Below are 17317 nucleotides of genomic sequence, written 5' to 3'. Positions count from 1 at the left end.
GGAGCCAAGTGTCTTACCTGGCTCAACACAAAATGTCACAAGCCTTTTGCAGTAGTCAGCCTGAGAAGCCTCCTGTTCTAAAAAAGAAGCATGTATTTCGTGCTCCCTGTCTGTCCCTCTCTTCTCTCACTATATTTAAATTACTAAATGCCCTGCAATGCATAGTTTCCCAAGGCTGAAAATCAGCATGGGCTGCATGATCTCTCTTGCTTTGCTTCCTCTTGGTGGAGGGACCATCCTGAGACAGCCCATGTGGGATGTCCTCTCCCTGCTGCCTCCTCACAGGGGCCACATTTGGGAAATGCCTGTCCTGTGTGCACTGGGCCAGCAGCAGCTCAGCACCTGCTGCTCAGCATGCAGGGGTGCCCAATGCCTTCCTGGAGGCTGCAGCTGCAGCACACCAAGCACTTGGCCAAATAACCCAGGAGCTGCTGGGGCAACCCTGGCAGAGGCATGATCTGACTCCTTGACATGTCAAAAAGTTCAAATCTCAGCAAGTTTAAAAGAAGCTCCACTGTTGGCAGAGTGTGTTACTGTCCCTGGGACCACGTGCCCTTAATACTGCTGATAGTGATATGGTGCAAGCAGGGAAGAGGCTGCAGGCAACATGCCAGACTCTGAACAGAGCTCAGAGCATGTTACAACCCCATCAGGAGCCATGGGGACCACAGCCTTCTGCTCTTTGCACCACAGAGTCTCCACCTGTGTTACCCAGCAGGGCAGCCAGGAACTCACAGAGATCTCCCTTGAAGGGCCCTGGTTTGGGGGCCCAGCCATACTTGTGATGAACCCCTCATCTAGGGGTTTCTCTCAGGCAAACAAACAAACAAACAAATAAATAAATAAAGCATTTTTTCATTCTGTGTTGTGGTCTCTGTATTGGTGTGATGGAGGTAGACCACTGAAAACTTAGAGATGCTGGTTGCACTCAACACTGCAAAAGTTTGGCAGACAATTATTAAGAAAGTCCCATTTCTGTGGGAAATGCTGAAAGCTCCTTGTAAAAAATAGCAATGAAATCAGATAGATAATTTTACTGGGTAAATGCTGCAATAGCAGGAAAAATACTAATGACCAAATCTCAAAAGAGGGGAATCTGATTTTGCAAGCCTCAGGAAGATGAGACTTCTGGCCATTGCCTCTCCAGAACTTTGCAATTTTCCTTATTGAATATCTAAAATCACTAGAGAAGTGCAGTGTTGAAGACCTGTCATAGCTGTATTTTTCTCATGACTGACCCCTCCTGAAAGTGACCTCACCCTTTTTTATTTCTGTGTCTGTTGCTTTATTTCTTTTAAAATTCCCTGGTGCTACAGAGATCTGAATACCTGAAATTATATGGTTAAGTGGTTTAGGCTGCTTTGGGCACTTAACACTGTTCCTCCAGGAAAGATGAGGGGTCTCCCCATCTTTCTGTGCAGCAGAATTCAACAGCACAGGTGTCCGAGTTCCTACTGCTCCATGTGCCCCCAGGCACCTGCTGCAGATTATTGGTGGTGGATGAGTGGGCCATGGAGTGATTTTGGGTTAGGTACTGACCCCAGAGAGACAAAAAATGGTCTTTGTTGTCTTCAGCTGTAGCTGCATTTGGACAGCAGAGGTTGGCATGTGGCAGCAGGGCTGGAGGCAGCACTGACCCATCAGGAGATGCCTCAGCAGAGAGCTGTGCTCGTCCTCTCCTCTCCTGAGGGGAGGATGCATCACTGCATTCATCCTGCTGTGAAACTACCAGGGCTGCCTGGCTACAAAACTCCTGTATCAACTTCCAAAGTTAGACCCAAATACATGTTCTCAGCTGGGTATTTGAAATTCAGCAGATAATATCTCTTACTTAGACCAAAGAGATTTATTATTTTTTTAAAGGGACTTGCAAATGTTTTGTGGCTTCTGGACAGTTTGCCTGTAAATTTTTCCTTACAACACTTATTTTTGGACTTGGACCAAAAATACCTCAGAATTTTGAGGGCTGGGCCTGGATTTCCCACTTGTCCTGCTTTTGAGAAGAATTTCTCACTCACTACAGTAAAAGATCTCATCTCTGTCCAGCAGCTCTGACTCTTCCTTCTCCAGATGGGCACTACTTCTCACCACCACTACAATAGGCTTGGGAAAGGGATTGACTGGAAAAGTGAGTTACAAAATAATGCAAATGCTTTTAATTGGTTTTGGGTTCAAGGCTTTCTTAAAATTTATTATTTACATTTTATTTTATTATCTAAATTTGGAAAGTCTTGTTTCCCTGGAGATGCACTGATTGTTAGCAAGTCTCTATGTGCTTTACCAGTTTGGGGATTATACCTTAGGAGTGGAAGAACAAAGCTGGACAGGTCACCCAGGGGCTGGAGGTTGAGCTTGGGTGTCCTGAGCTGCAGGCTTGCATTCTAACCCTGGGCTTCTCCACACAGGTGGTCTTCTGTGGGTTATGAACAGTTTGTACCCCAGACTATAAAGCCCCAATTGCAGTGGGCAGGTGGGGGAATTGCTGTGGCCAGGGCTGAGAAAGGGAGTGGGTGTCAGGGCTGAGCAGAAAGGAGGGGATGTCCATGGCACAGCTTCTGAGGATGGATGAGAAGGGGGTGTCAAAAGTTGAGTGGGAGGTAAGAGATGTCTGGGAAAGTTCACAAGATGCTGAAGGAAATCCTGAAGGAAAAAAAAAATAGGGTTTACAGTTATGGGAGAGAGTCTCAAATGCTGGTGGAGTGCTGAGCTGCCTGAAGCCCTGAGGATGAAATCTCTGTAATGCAAAAGTGGTCCCTGTTGTGAGGCTGACAATGATGATAGGTAGATAGCTGATTAGATGAGCTGTCGATAGGAAATGCAGTGGGTTCCTGGGCTGTGGAGGTACTGAAATTTCTCGGCTTCAGGAAGCCACTCCCAGCCGTTTGCAGGCCATGCAGGGCTCATTCTGGGAACCCTGGTGGGAATGCAGGGGGAGTCTGTTCCTCCCAGAGGGGCTCTGCAGCCAGCACGGGAGCAGGGCACTGGTGTGGGACACAGGGCTGCTTTGAGGGGCTGCCACAAAGCTGCAAATGCTGCCTTCACTGCAGGCAGTCTTACTCAAGATGAAAGGAGATGATGAAAGGAGAAAAATCCCCCTTGTGTTTTGCAGCATGGTGAATTGGGAGGATTACTTTGTACAGCCAGTTTCACTTTCTTGATTAGGTCAGTGTTGCCTGTGCACTGAAGACTTGAGTCAAGAGCAACCAGGAAGCTGAACCATCCCTTCCTACCACTTTCCATTCATCTCACACACATATGCTTCCAAAAGACAAATCAAAGTCACAGAGAGATCAGGAGGCACTGTTAGAGTAGACCCTAGCAGAACACTCAGCCATGCAGCTCACAGTTGAAACAGGGTGTGTGCAGGGCAAGCACCCTTTGCCTGGAGAACAGGAGAAGCTAACAGTCCTCCCTGGTGTGTCCTTGACAGATGCTGTAGGACACCAGCAGTGTCACAGAGCCTTTGCTGCTGCCACTCCCTGTTCCTTCATGTGTTCCCTGCATCTCCTTGGCTGTTGGCCACTTCTGAGATCAGGGTTCACCCTTCTGGCAGTCAGCTTCTTTCATTTTCTAACGCATATCCCTGCTGCCCCTCCCCATAACCTGGGCTGCTGTACACATCTTTTTGAGAGAGACCAGATCAGTGAAATGTGGGAACTGGGAAAAAATTGAACCATAGGAAAAAGTTCTATTCTGTCTCAAAAGAATCCTGTGTTGGTGTTTGCTATTCCTTACATTTGTCCTTTCTAGCCCATGCATCTGTCAGTATTCTCTTGGAGTTATTTTTTAGGACTGACACATAGGAGCAGCATTATGTGCAAAGACAATCTGAAGGGTTTAAAGAACTTGCTGGAAGTCTAAATTTTAAAATGTTAAACCTGAAAGCTCGGCTTAAAATCGAAAGGAGAATAACGGCTTGTGAGCTCAGTTCAGCACAACCTGCCTCTGCCAGGATGGGAGTCAGTCTCTTTTGGGCTTGTGTAAGTTAATGACCTTGGAATATGGCATCAGGCAAAGAAAGAAGCAGGAAAATGCATTCTACAGTGCAATTCATGCTGGGAAGAGAGGCTGCTTGTTAATGAAGTAGACACAGAAAAAGGTGCAGTAGAGGCAGATGAAATTCAACTGCAATCTTCTCCGAGAGGAAGATTCTGCCTGTCCCCCATTTGGCTTTCATTCTGCCCGTCTGTTTAGGGGGTAGCAACGAACCTGTTTGATTTCCAAAGGCCTCCAACCTTTGGGAAAGGGTTACAAGGAGGTGCTTCCAGGGTGTGCTCTGCTGGCTGAGGGTGGCTGCTCCAGGCTGCGGGACAAGAGCGCTCCGGGGAATTCCAGATGACATCGCCTGCCAGGCGCACGCCTGTCCCGTGCTGCCAGACCCAGCATCCTTCTCCTCTTGCACAGCTGTGAGCTTCATTAGGTACCGATGGCTACAAATCACTGCAGCGTTACAATGCAGAGCAAGGGGAATTCCAGCAGGACGAGGGCTGCCAAGTTCCTACAGTTTTAACGGCGTGATCTGAACAGGAGCCCCCTCCCCACGCAAAAACTAAAAATACAACTGACTCCAAGATTCAGGCATTTAGGCATAATGTTCATGAACTTTAAATCGTTTACCACTGCTTTTGATGCGCTTCAAGGTGTAACTGGAGAAGGCAGGGACGAGCGTGTGGATTGGGGTTGCTAGAGCTGAAGCTGCCGACTCCTCTGTGACTTAAATCTCTATCCAGCTCACACCCTGTGGTGGCTGAGGGCTAATGTATTAATGTGTACACAAATGAAGGGATTAAGGGGTTAATTGCTGTATACATTCAGGAAGAAAGATTAGGTTTTAGTCTGGATTGGAATTCTCATTCTACCCTGAACTCTGTGTGTGTCTTAGAGCTAGTCACAGCATTTCTGCAGCCCCTTGATTTTCATTCCTGGGCATCAGCATTTTGGTGTCTGAAGATAAATGAAGTTTGGAAGTTTCTTAGTGCAGGAGGTACAGTGTATACTGTACCAGAAGAAATTAAGGCCTTTCTGAATTTCTCTATGTAAACACCCAAAATCACTAGCTCCTTTTAGAGCAAGCACCACATAGCAACTTGGGTGACCAAGGTTGTATTTACGGCTTGCTGACTAATGGCGAGTAATTCTATAACCTCCTGGTGTCTTCATTTTCTTACAGGTAATATGGGAGTAATCACACTATATTCCTTTGTAGAGCACATGAATAAAATGACGCACATTTGATATCATTATTTAGACTTTATTAATCATTTGTTTGGTACATAATGTGGAAATGCTATCTTCATAGGAACAGATGTTCTTCTCTCTGCATCAAAGTTTCCTGAGTACTCCACTAGCATATTCTTTAGGGGGCTGTAACTTGTGAAAAAAGAGAAAAGTTTGTAGCTTACAGACAAAGACTTCGCTGGTTCCATCTGCATGTCCATGGACTGAGAACTACAGGCCAATGATAGAAAATTGTACATCATTAATAGACATCTCATAGGGAGAAGCAGAAAGCAATACTCTGTAGTTTGGGAACAAACAGAAAGAAAGCTCCGAATAATTTTACTCATCCCTACTGTGAAAGATTTTATTTTACAAAATTTTACAGTGTAGCTTTATACCAACATCACGCCACAAAGGTCTGCACCCATAAACCATACTGATAATTTCTGAGAACTTGCACACTGCTGGAGAAACACAAACCAAACCAGAGCTCCAGCTTTTCAGGGAAGTCATGGAGAAATGGAGGTACTTGGACTTCTTGAAACCCAACACAGCAGCTTCACTGAGATACCTTATTCATTTCTGGCTTCCTCACAAACCATGATATCACCCCAGAGTAGTTCAGAGTGTTGAAGCACCAACCCCGATTTCGATGAAAACACAAAGGAAACCAGCTACCTCTTGGTTGCGACAGCCTTTATTTTTGGAAGGAGGTTGCTGGACTCACACTTGTGCCAGCGGTGCACCCTGTGTCAGATCTGACCCCTATCAGTGCAAGCAGGTGCCATCTGCCTTTAAGGTTCAAAACTAAGAGGAGAGGCTGGGCTGTGCATGCTCAGTCTCAAGCCTGGGTCTTCTTTCCTCGGGAGCTCGTGGCTTGTCCCCAGTGGTAAGTCAAACCTGGGTGTTTTGGTTTAAGCCCTTTCTAAGAAAGATTGCTTGCAGTGGAAGGTGGTATTTGGGGTGAGAAGTGTTGCTGTGTTGCAATAGTTGAGTTTAATGGCTTTCTGTCATTGTTTCCTGGGGTGGTGAGTGGCTTGTTTGCTTTATCTTTAATGTCCTTAATATGAAGGTAGGAAAGGGGGTAATGTGGTGAAGAATGGAAGGATGTGCTTAGACTGAGCAGTGGGAGCAGAAATGGTCTTGTTTTCTCTCCTCTTCACCACCACTTTTATGTCATGCTTGGCCAAGCCTTCAGGGCTTTGTTTCCTCCCATGATGGACACTCACCTCCAGGGAAAGGCAACAGCAGTGTGGCCACAGCTTATGAGAAACAAATACTGTGCTTTTCCTTTTTTTGGAAGGGTGAGTTGGTTTTGGTTTGGGTTTTTTTTCTGTAAATTCTGAAATGGAGTGCTGTGTGGGCACAGCCACAGGTGCGTGCTGCTGTCACTGCTGTGTTTTCAGAGATGTCACTCATCAGTGGGGTGGCAAGGGGGATCAGCTGGGGCACATTCCCGCTCAGGGCTGTAACACATCCCCTGGGCAAGGGGGATCAGCTGGGGCACCTCCCCTGGGCAAGGGGGATCAGCTGGGGCACATCCAGGGGTTACTCAGGGGCTGTAACACAGCTCTGCTGGGGCAGTGCTCGCTATGGAGGCAGCACAACAATCACTGTGCCTGGGGCTCCAGCCCACCTAGTGAATTTGGAGAAGTGCTTTCACCTGGACTCTGGGCTGCTCCTGTTTCAGCAGATAAATGGGAGCTCAGTGGGAGGGCCTGGCTGCCTGAAGCCTGTCCTGGGATCCTCTGGCTCAGTGTGCCAGCACTGCACGAAGGAACACTGCTGCTCTTGGTGAGGTGCTGCTTCTGGGAGAAGACTTAACTTGCTATTAATAATCCCCTGGTGGTTTTTAAAGGAGGGGCTTGTGGATGCAATGTGCTATTCAGCTTACAGTTTGATGGGGGCTGTAAATCCCCCTGTAGTTCCTGGTGCAGTTAGTGCTCTCTGTTTGTGAAAAGCATCCTGCCAGATTGTTCAGCAGTTGGTGTGGGGACCTCGCAGACTTTGAACAGAGACAACCTAGACAAGACTTACTGCTATGCCTTGTTCTGTTCTAGTCAGTATTTTGGTATAAGAGGTTGTGTTCAGTGCTATTTCCTGTGATGGCCTTTGGGATGATCAGATGTAGGTAAAAGGGATGTTGTTTAATGCTTGTTAATAAAAAAAAAAGCATCTGGTTCATAGAAGCAATTTAAGCAGTGCAATCTTATATTTAAATTTAGGCACTCAACAGTTATTTTGCTGAAAGTAGAGCATTTGCTGATGTGGGAAAAGACAATTAACTAAAGTAGTAAAATTTATGCACAGATTTTATATAGGCTTTAGGTGTTATTTTCCAGTGGAAATTCTGACACTTAAGTATGTGTTTGGTAGAACGAAGCTTCTCCTCTTTGTTGAAGGCTGTTAGTTAAGGAAAATAGCTCTAGGTTTGGATTTTGTTGAGACCACAGGGAAGGGTACAGTTTATCTGGCATATGGCTTTGTGCTGAGCTGAGGTTGGTTTTCTTGCCTTTTAGCAGCCCTTTCCCATCTGAAACCAAGCTGAGCTTACTGTAATGCTATGGCCTTGTCACAGCTGCCTTGCCAAGGCTGACTGCCTGATCTTGCCGCCTTCTTTAGAAATAGAGCTGTACAGGTGGTAAGGGTGTTGAAGGAGTCTCTGTGAAAACATTAAGCAGTAGACTCCTTGGGCTTTGTATAGGGAAATGTGCCTTTTTGGTCATCAGGTAAAATCTGGCAATGCTTTTCCTAGAATCACTAAGCTAGGAGCTTGTCTGGCTACAGGGATAAGGATGCTGTAGGTGGAAAGTGTCCCTCTCTGGAGAAATTCAGAGTTGTGTTTAGCAGAGGGATGCACCAGCTGTGTCCTTAGCTGGTGCAATGCTTTCCAACAGCTCTGTTAGCTGTAAAGATGTAGACTAACAAACCTGGCTGTATCTGTTTGTGCAGCTGGTATGTCCTGCACTGCTTGGTTGGGGCAGGTTTGTGGAATTGCATCTGAACAGGACCCCCAGGAGCAGAGCAGGCAGGGTGAACTGGGACACTTTGTCTTTTTGAGGCACCTCTTTGTCCAGCAGTGAACCAAAGCTGGGGCGTGCTGAGGCATGCAGGAACCTTGTTGCACTGAGGTTTTTTTGAAGGAAAGGTCTCTGAGAGAGCTCTGGTTTGGTATAACTCTTTTTCCCTTGAGGTCAGTTCCTGTCTGTGTAGTAATGAAATGTGATTTTTAGTGTACAAGTCAAAAGCAGTTGTTATAAGTGGGAAATAATTGTTAGAAATGAGCACTTTGATGGTTTGAGAGAACCCATTGTGGGATTTCTCTGCCCATTCCTGGTGGTCAGGACTGGGTGCAGGGTGTTGAGCAATGCCTGTGGTCTGTCTGGGTGTACAGCAGAGGAGGTTGCAGGGCTTCCCACTGTGCTCCTCCAAGGCTCGTGGTGGCATTGATCTGCAGTTTATATGACAGGCTTTAGGCCAGAGCTGTTCTTCTGGGTTTCAATGTGGCATTCTTGAAAGTGCCTTACCTGACTGAAAGGCTGAAAGGAGCAATTTTGGGTTCTTTGTGGGATAACTGCTGTTCTCAGAGGATTTGTGAATTTTTTTTCACATGTAGTGTGAGCATGTGCTCCCATCTGTGAGGCAGAGCAATTACCCATGCATTTCTGCCTTTCATTTTTGTTTCTGACTGTTTGTGAACTTTTAAATTATGCTGGAAGTTTTTTCCCTAATCACAAAAAGGATGAGGGACTGAAGTGATGCTTTCACCTATTTTGAGGCATGCCCAGCACTGGCTCCAGGGGGCTTTTAAGCCGCTTTTATTTCCTTTCGCTTAGAATAACAATGTGCTCTTTTTTAAGAGCATGGAGTTCTGTGGACAGCAGATGTGAGGAAAGCACAGCTTTTTGCAGACCAGAGTCATCCTCAAAATGAAAGAGGCTATAAAAATTCAGTAAAGAGAGCTAGATACCTCTATGACAGCAGCCAGAAGTAAATACTTCAGGAAAAGTGGAGTAAAAGCACTATAGTGTGATCCTGCCTCTGAAACACTCTTTCTTAATTTTGGCAGCTTAATAAATTAGGGTCTTCCATGCAATTTGTTTAGACCATTGTGTTAATCAGGACCAATATGTGCCAAACCAAATATTAGTTCAAGTCTCTGGAATTCAGTTGTAACCTTGGCTCCTGCCATGGCCATTCCCCTGGCAGAGAATGTGGCTGTTCACTTACATTGTGCTGATATAACTCTTCATATGGAAATTTTGCAGGACACCCCCAACCCTGTAGCAGGAAAGGTGGTCACCTGCCTCATACTCTGAAGTTGAACTGAGAGTTTTTGTCAACTGCAAATATAGTGGAGAAATTCCTCCCACCCCCTTTACATCCGTCAAGTATTTTGACATGGGTCTAAAAGCTGCTGTGTTTGAATTTAGAAATTGGCCAGTGGGATGAGAATGTGCAGCTGTGGAAGGCATGAGTGCTCCAGCTCTGTCACTGCTCCTCTTGGGCCCACCTATTTCTGTGAGGCTTGTGGGAGCTTAAGGGGATAAAAATGGCCAAGGTAATTAGCAGATCTGCTGGAAATCAGTTGGTCTGGCTCAGAAATTGGTGGAGGTGAGAAGGCAGTAGACAAGCAGATAAAACCTGATGTGATTTGACTTATTTCCATAGAAAAGAAAACAAAAATATTATTTTATTATTATTCAAAAAAAAAAAGAAAAAAGAGGAAAATAACCAAAAAACCCCCAAACCAAGCAAAACCACAATCCAATACTTAGTTCATGACCTCAGCTGCAGTGGCTGGGTGTAGAAGTCACCTAAATCATTCAAGGGCATGTCATTTAGACAGGCAAACAGCCTGGGACAGTGGAATCCCACATTGCTTAGCTGCTTCACCCACTGCAAAGACTACCTGCTTCATATGGGAAATTGATTATTTGAGGGAAAATGGTTTGTTTGGGTTTGTTTGGTTTTTTTTTTTTTTTTTGTTTTTTTTTTTTGTTTTTTTAAGAATCTCTGGGATTCTAATGACACAACATCCCAGTGGACCCTGATGGGTATTTAACTTACTGGGAAGGGTGGCCAAATTCTCTCCCATCTAAATGCAGCATCTGCAGCAGTGTGGAATGTGTATTGTACAGCTGTGAATGTCTCAGGCATTCAGCATGTCTCCTTTTTCACACAATAGCTTCTATTTATGGGTTTTCATTGAGCTGGACACATGAATTCAACATGTCTTTGTTTTTGTGTCTTTTTCTTTTGGTTTGTTTTTTCTTTTTTTTTTTTTTTTTTTTTTTTTTTTTGCTTTTGTTTTTTAAGGTTTGTAGAAACTCCGAGCCCCTTCTCCTGGAAGGAGAGTTACTACCGGTCAGCCATGTCCCAAAGCTCTCAGCCCAGGGAATTCCTCAGCCCAGAGGTGATCCAGCACATCTGGGACTTCCTGGAACAGTAAGTAACCCTTATGTGGAGCATATGGAAGGTGTTTGTTTTAGGGCAGGATGCTTGGGGATTGATGCTGAGGAGTTTGGTGTCTTCTATACGTGTTGATCAGCTATGGCTGTGCTGGTTGGATGTGTCAGTCTGTGGTGTCTGACAGCTCTGGAGCTCCCCAGAAGGCCTGCACCCGGCTGTGGACACCAAGTGCAGGGTCAGCAGTGGCACTGATTGTCTGCCAGGCCTCTGGTGCCTGAGCTGGCTGCTTCCTGTGATCGTGGCTGGCATTTCCCCTCAGGAATGGGCTCGTCACTCTGTGTCCAGGCTGCATGTTTGCCCCTTGCTGATGCCAGGGAGGGAGAGGAGGTGAAGATGGGGCACAGTTCACCCTGTCAGGTTCATTGGCTGAAAGAAAGCTGACTCTGTTCCCATTCCTGACTTGCCATGACTGATGCTGAAACAATCACTGCTATAAATCCTCCATAAATTCTGTCTTTGAGTTATCTGACTCTTCTGCTCTTGCCTCAGAGCAAGTGAAGTGTCCCTCAGGGCCTTGTTCTGGTCAGGGCTGCTGTAGTACTGTGGTGAGGGCTGCTCCTCAGTAATTTCTGACTTTGCCATGAGACTGGCTCATGGTAATGCCCAAGTCCTGGGCACAGAGGAAGGGGAGGAAGGTGGTGGGATGGTGGAAAACAGAACTTGGCCAGCTTTAACTCCATTACTGTGTTTTTCCAGGCCAATATGCTCGGTTCAGCCTATTGATTTAAACTTCATTGATGGCCCATCGGAAGATGGCTCCACAAACAAAATTGAGATCAGCATGGATTGTGTCCGGGTGCAGGACACCGAGCTGAATGACCCAATGTGGGTGAGTAATGAGAAACTTCCTCAACCTTTGGGGGCAGAAGGGGAGTTTTTGCAGGAGCTATTCCAGCTGCATTGCCCCAAGGCCAGCTTCCCACCTTGGCTGGCTCCTCTCCTGCAGCAGTAGGGGCAGGAGAGAGGGATGAGGCAGCTGAACTGGCAGGAGAGCTGAGGAGCCTCTTGCACAGGCCGCTCGACTATCCCTGCACTCTCCCTGCTTGGATGTAGTTTGACCTCAGGGTTAAAATAATTCTGGGCACAGCTGCAATTTTGCTGACCAAGGCTGGAGGTTCTTCACTGATTTTTTTTTTCTCTTGAGGGTCATATATGAATGAAAACTTGCCTTCAGACTGTGGTTGGATTCTTTTCTCCTCCATTTTCTTCAGACTAGACAGTGTTTGTAGTGAGTCTTGGCCATGGGTGTCTCAGGGGTATGGCTCAAGACTGGAATGCAGATGAGGCACTGGTGCTTGCTGGTTCATTGCCTTTGGCACTAACAGACTGGCTCTTTCTTAGCAGTAGCTTTTCTGAAGAAGCCAGGTGCTTTTCTTGCAGGCTGGAGCAGGAGGTGTTTCAGGAGTTTAAGTTGCTCATGTTCTTCCTGGGTTTTGTATACTTTGGGGTAAAAATGAAGTGTAGTTTGAAATTTGTGTTGGTATCTGTAAATTTTCTTGTTTCTCAGCATGTTTCCATCCTGAGAAACTGATGTTGTTTAATTCCCTGGCTAATCAACCACAATTTTTGATGTGCCCAGTGATGGTGTGTTGGCAGTCTGTGTCCTGGTAGTGTTTGTGACCTGGAGGATTGTGTCTGCGAGGAAGGAGCTCCTGGGTCACTCTGGTTGCAGTCCCTGGTGAGGTTTGATCTGTCAGTGGTGTGACTGCTGGGGAGGCTGCAGTGCTCTTCCCTTTCCAGGAAGGTTGCCAAGGGTTAAAAAGCTGCTTTGAGGTTGGGTATGTGCTTGGATAATGTGGTGAACTAATCCAAGTGCACAAGGAGAGATGACCTACATCATGTCTGGGTATCTTTTGATTCAGCATTTGCTGGGGTGCAGGCCTTCCATCAGCATCTAGATCTTGGCTTTTTCCACTATTACAGCACAACTCCAGTGAAATGCTATCTCCTCAATAGTCCAAAAGATTCTCCATGTTTACAGGAGATTCAGCTTTTCAAAGCAGACTATAAGGGTCTGTTTGAATCATGTCCTCCTAAAAACCAATTCCTAACAGTTTAAAGGTCATTAGTGGTAACTTTTCTCCTTCCATGCTCAAATCTGGATTTGTGGCATTGAGCACGAGCTCACCTCCCATCTCCTGTCCCTCCAGGCTGTCTGCAGAGCCCCGTGGTGGCTGTTGGGCTCACTGAAGGTCTGTTCAGTCTCCCCTTCCCTCAGTGGTGCAGTGAAACATGAATGGAAAGTCCCTTCCCCTTGTTCTCTCTGAGCACTGCTGCCTGGGAAGGGGACAAGAAGCTTTCTCTATGCAATTACTTCTTGCTGATGATGAGTTTGAGCCCAGCCTTGCAGGAGGCATTTCTGGAGAGGCCAAGCTGCAGGGTTGCTTCTTTTTCAGAAGTGTTTTTCACTGACGTGACAAGCTGAAGGGGGAGCGGGGAAATTCCATCCCATCCTCACCCTTACTGTAAAGGCAGCAGCTCGGAGTACATTAATGTATGTACATTAATAAATGTTCCAGTTTGTCTTCAGTGGAAGACAGCACCTTCTCTCAGTTGAATGCTGGACAAAAGCCTTCACAAAGCAAAATATGCACTGCAAACCTGTGCAAACAGCCCGTCTTTTAAAATGAGGAAAGCTCTTTTTACTCCCCTTACCACCACCACCACCTCCCTATAAATTTGCAAACATCCCTGACAGGTGACAACTCCCCTTGCAGAGAAGTCTGTGTTTGCTTTGCTGTTTCTGGGGCTCGAAGTGGCTGCAGCTTTCATTGGCAGAGAATGTGTAGCCTGGGGCAAGGTGTTTGCTTTAATCTGAAATACCTTACAACTCTCTTCCCCTCCAGCTTCTCTTTTCCTTTGGATGGCTGCGGGGCACGAGCTTCCCTTGCACCTGTCTCTCCTGTAACCTCAGCCATGTCACTCCCAGACACGAGGTGCTGCACGCAGCTGATTGCAGCAAAGGGTTGAAGAGGGCAGATAAACACAAAGGAATGCAGCAGAAACAGAGGGGCCCAGGGAGATGAGCACTGAGATCAAGGCAGAGTGCTTTATAGTATTACATTTGTCTTAGGAAAAGAGCAAGGCCAGTTTTTCTCCAAAATGCAACACCATGTGAGACTTAAATCAGTGCAGAGCAGTTAGAGTGGTTTATTTAAAGCAATTGTCCTTGTGTGGACTTTAAAGCAATTCCAGTCAGCTTTTAAAATAAGATTTGCACCTTCTTGCAATTTATGGCTGAAAATTGAAGCTTGCGGTCTTAAAAATGTCCATCCTTGAGCCCAAGAGTTGTGTTGGTGGAACCTGTGATTTTTAATTTTTTTTTTTTATTATTTGACTTTTGGGAGTTCAAGTGCTTGTTCCCACCAGAACTAGTAGTGGGGAAGGAGCTGCAGGGCCTGAAGAAACTGTCCCACAAGTGGGCTGGAAAATGAGCATGAGTCCTGCCCTGTTGAACACCCATCAGTTGTGTTCATTGCCTTGAAAATGCAGCTCTTTGGGGAGAAGGCTGGGTGGCACAGAAACCCCTCTCGTCTGGGCTGCAGTTGTCTCTCTTGCTGAGACCTTGCCGTTCTCATGCACTTGTTTTGAGGAAGAAATAATCTTCTGTGCCTGTGTAAGAAAGGGGTAAGAGAAACTGGTGATCTGCAGTAGCTTGGGATGAAGAGATCTGAAGGGGGACAGGAAGAGGTTTCTGGCTCTGGTATAACATTAGAGAGTCAGCAATCTTCCCCAGATGTGTGACAAGCTCTTTCACAATGTCCTGGGTGGCCCGTCCTGGCTGTCAGCTGTGGCCTTTCCTGTCCCCTGGTGTGAACCACAGGCAGCCTGGGAAACCCCAGCAAAGATCTGCCTTTTTTGCATAACTGGAGTGAAGGGCTGGTGGTCCCTGTGGGTGTGGAGAGCGCTTACTCTGTGCCATGGCCCTGGTGTGGGACGGAGCTGCAGATGGCCAGGAAGGTGAGCTGCATATGTGTCCTTGTGGGCCTCCTGCCGTTCATTGAGTGCACCAGAGAAGGTGATCCCCAGCCTGTCCTCTGATCAGGGATGTAGCCAGCAGCTGTGGGGTGTGGTGGGATGATGTCTGGTTCCCTGCATTCAGGATGAACACTGATTGCAAAGCCTGTATCCTGCAGTGCTAGAAATCAGGTAATGTTACAGCAATTTTATATTTGTGTCTGACTGGTTAAATGCCCTGGGGCATCAGGGAGGAGAGGTCTGGAGATCCCTCTCCAGGAGTGGGTGTGTGGCAGTGCAATAACCCCTGCATTGTCCTGGAGCCTTCTTGGTGCTGTCAGCCTGCTCTACCAGGTGCAAAATCACTTTTTCTTACCATGTCTCAAAAGTCCTGTAAATTGGTGCTAAGAGATGCTGGTCTGGACCCAAAGCTGCTTTGGGCTAAGGATTTCATCAAGAGCCTCGAGTAAAGTAAAAGTGTTATTTGAGGGGTTGGCAGAGTTTGTAAATCTTCTGCCACCACCACCACCCCAGCAGTGTGGCCAGGCCCGGGGACGGTGCTGGCAGGAGCTGGAGTGCTGTCCCCAGGGATGGAGCAGCTCATCCCCTCCCCCTGTACATACCTTCCTGTCATGCCCCTGAGCGAGCCAAGCCGTCCTCCCTCCCCAGCCCCTTGCCTAACCAGTTCAGCGGAATGCCTGCTCCCCAGACACTGCCTGGTCAGAGTTTTCTTAACCTGGATCCATCCCTCCCCATAAAAGGCAGAGAGAATTCCTTGCTTTTTTTTTTTTTATTTTTAATTTATTTGTTCTCCTTCTTCTGCAAATAATTGTGGGGATTTGCTGTGTGTGGCTTGATCAGGCAGTGCTGAGCCGACTGTGGGGTGGGTTTCTCACCTGGGGATGGTGGTGTGTGTCGGGCTGTGTTTGGGTATCATGAGCTTCATGGGCTGTGGGTGTCCCAAGCGTGGTAGCTACAGAAATTTTGGAAGTGCAGCATGTGTTTCATAGTTTTAAAACTGAGAGCTTCAGTTCTGTGGCTCTGCTGTTCTCCTTTATGCACGGAGGTGGAGGTAACAGTAGGGTAGATAGACTGGATGCATCTTGTGCAGGAAATTGAGGTGTTGATGCTCTCAGCCTCAGTGCTTTTACCAATGACACACCCCAGAGTTGGTATCTGATGCTTTGCAATGGAAACAAGCAACCTTTCCCATATTTAATCTGCTGCAGGCTCATGAAAGTGCCACCAAACTACCTTGTACAAAATACAAGGACCTGGGAATCCAGGCTGCAGCCCAGCAAGCTGTAGAGGAGCTGTTCTGGCCCAAGGTGGCTGCTGGCTGTCTTGTCTGTGCTCTCAGCCTTAGCACCCTGTAAATCAGTAATTCATATTTGATGGCCATGCACAGAATTCCTGGTCCCCATCACGTGAGAACTGTGGTCAGGACCAGCTGTGCACCTGATGGACAGACACAAAAAGCTCCCTCCATCCTGTCCTGCACAACTGCTGCATTCTATCCAACGCTTTAATATTAAAGTGCAGGCTCTGAACTCTGTTAATTTTAATTGCTTCTTTAAAGTGTTTTTCTGATCAGGAGAAGAGAACTGCACTTGTTGCAAGGTAATGGCTGAAGAAGCAGATGGAAGCTGGTTGTGGGGTGGTGGCACTGTGGGATGGAAGGATGTCCCTGTGTGCCCACAGCAGGGCAGGGAGCTGATGTGGTGACAGTGCAGGAATGGTGCCTCTGTGCAGGGACTGGCTAACATGTGATGTGTGCTGCCACGGGCTCTGGCAGCTGCCACAGCCCTGCATTTTGTTGGGAAATGGTTTTGCACCTGGAGGATGAGGCTGATTTGATAAGGAGGTGCAGCAAAGTGCCTTGTGTGGCCATCTGTTTCCATGCCTAAGTATTCCAGGACTGACCATAGCAGAGAAGGAAGGAAGGACTTTGTACAGCACAGGGATGTGATCAAAGCTTTTATTACTGTCTGGCTTTTGTTTGAGAGAGTTTGAGGCTTGCCAAGTTTCTCTTCTTTGTGGTTATTTATTCGTTCCATAGCTGTGCAAAGAAAGTTGAGATTATGCAAAGACATTTCCATAATGAGCAAAGGCATTATTCTATTGGAAGCTTCCCTGCAGCACCTCTCCTGTTTGCAGTTGAACTCAGAAGCTCTCCTAATTTAGGCTTGGCTTTGTAAGCCTGCTGATGTTTAATCTTCTGCTGCACAGGTCCCTCCAAATGATCTAATAATTATATTTAGGGCTGCAGATCCAGATCTAGAAATGGTCAGTTCTTTCAGATAAGAATGAATGTAAAGAATGTATCTGTATGTTCAGTTTAATCTGTATGTTCAGAGTCTGAAGACTTCTTGTCTTGTGTGTAGCAGGGCTCTAAAGACAAATTTGTTTCTTTTAAATAATTTTTCCCTTTTTCCTTTTCCTGTGCTATTTGGCCCTTGTTCTGGCTGCAGACCAGGGATGGGTAAATTTCTTCTTGTAGGAATGTAGCCAGTTGTGAGTAGTATCCTTATACCAAGTGTTTTGTTTTTAATGTCACTTCCCAGGATTCTCAATGATACTAAAGAAACTAATGGGTGATCTGTGTGCTGTGTGATCATTTTAGAAGCGTATTTAAAATTCCTTTAAATAGTTCTTCCCTTTCAGCATC

At 46.5% G+C, this 17317-nt stretch overlaps 1 protein-coding gene across 1 annotated transcript in view; it reads left to right on the top strand.

Annotated features, from left to right (window-relative positions):
- The window catches only part of TP63 (tumor protein p63), a 100256-nt gene that overhangs the window by 10172 nt on the left and 72767 nt on the right, over nt 1-17317 (top strand). Inside the window, exons 3-4 of the mRNA XM_054282593.1 lie at nt 10540-10668; nt 11389-11521. Coding sequence (XP_054138568.1) covers nt 10540-10668; nt 11389-11521 — 262 coding nt within the window. The remainder of the gene's footprint in view (nt 1-10539; nt 10669-11388; nt 11522-17317) is intronic.

Source organism: Melozone crissalis, unplaced genomic scaffold (genome assembly GCF_028551555.1).
Source record: "Melozone crissalis strain CALT ecotype California unplaced genomic scaffold, PUWL_Pcris_2 ptg000034l_1, whole genome shotgun sequence".
Classification (NCBI taxonomy): Eukaryota; Metazoa; Chordata; class Aves; order Passeriformes; family Passerellidae; genus Melozone; species Melozone crissalis.
Note: the sequence above shows the minus strand (reverse complement) of the source record. Positions and strands in the feature narration are given on the sequence as shown.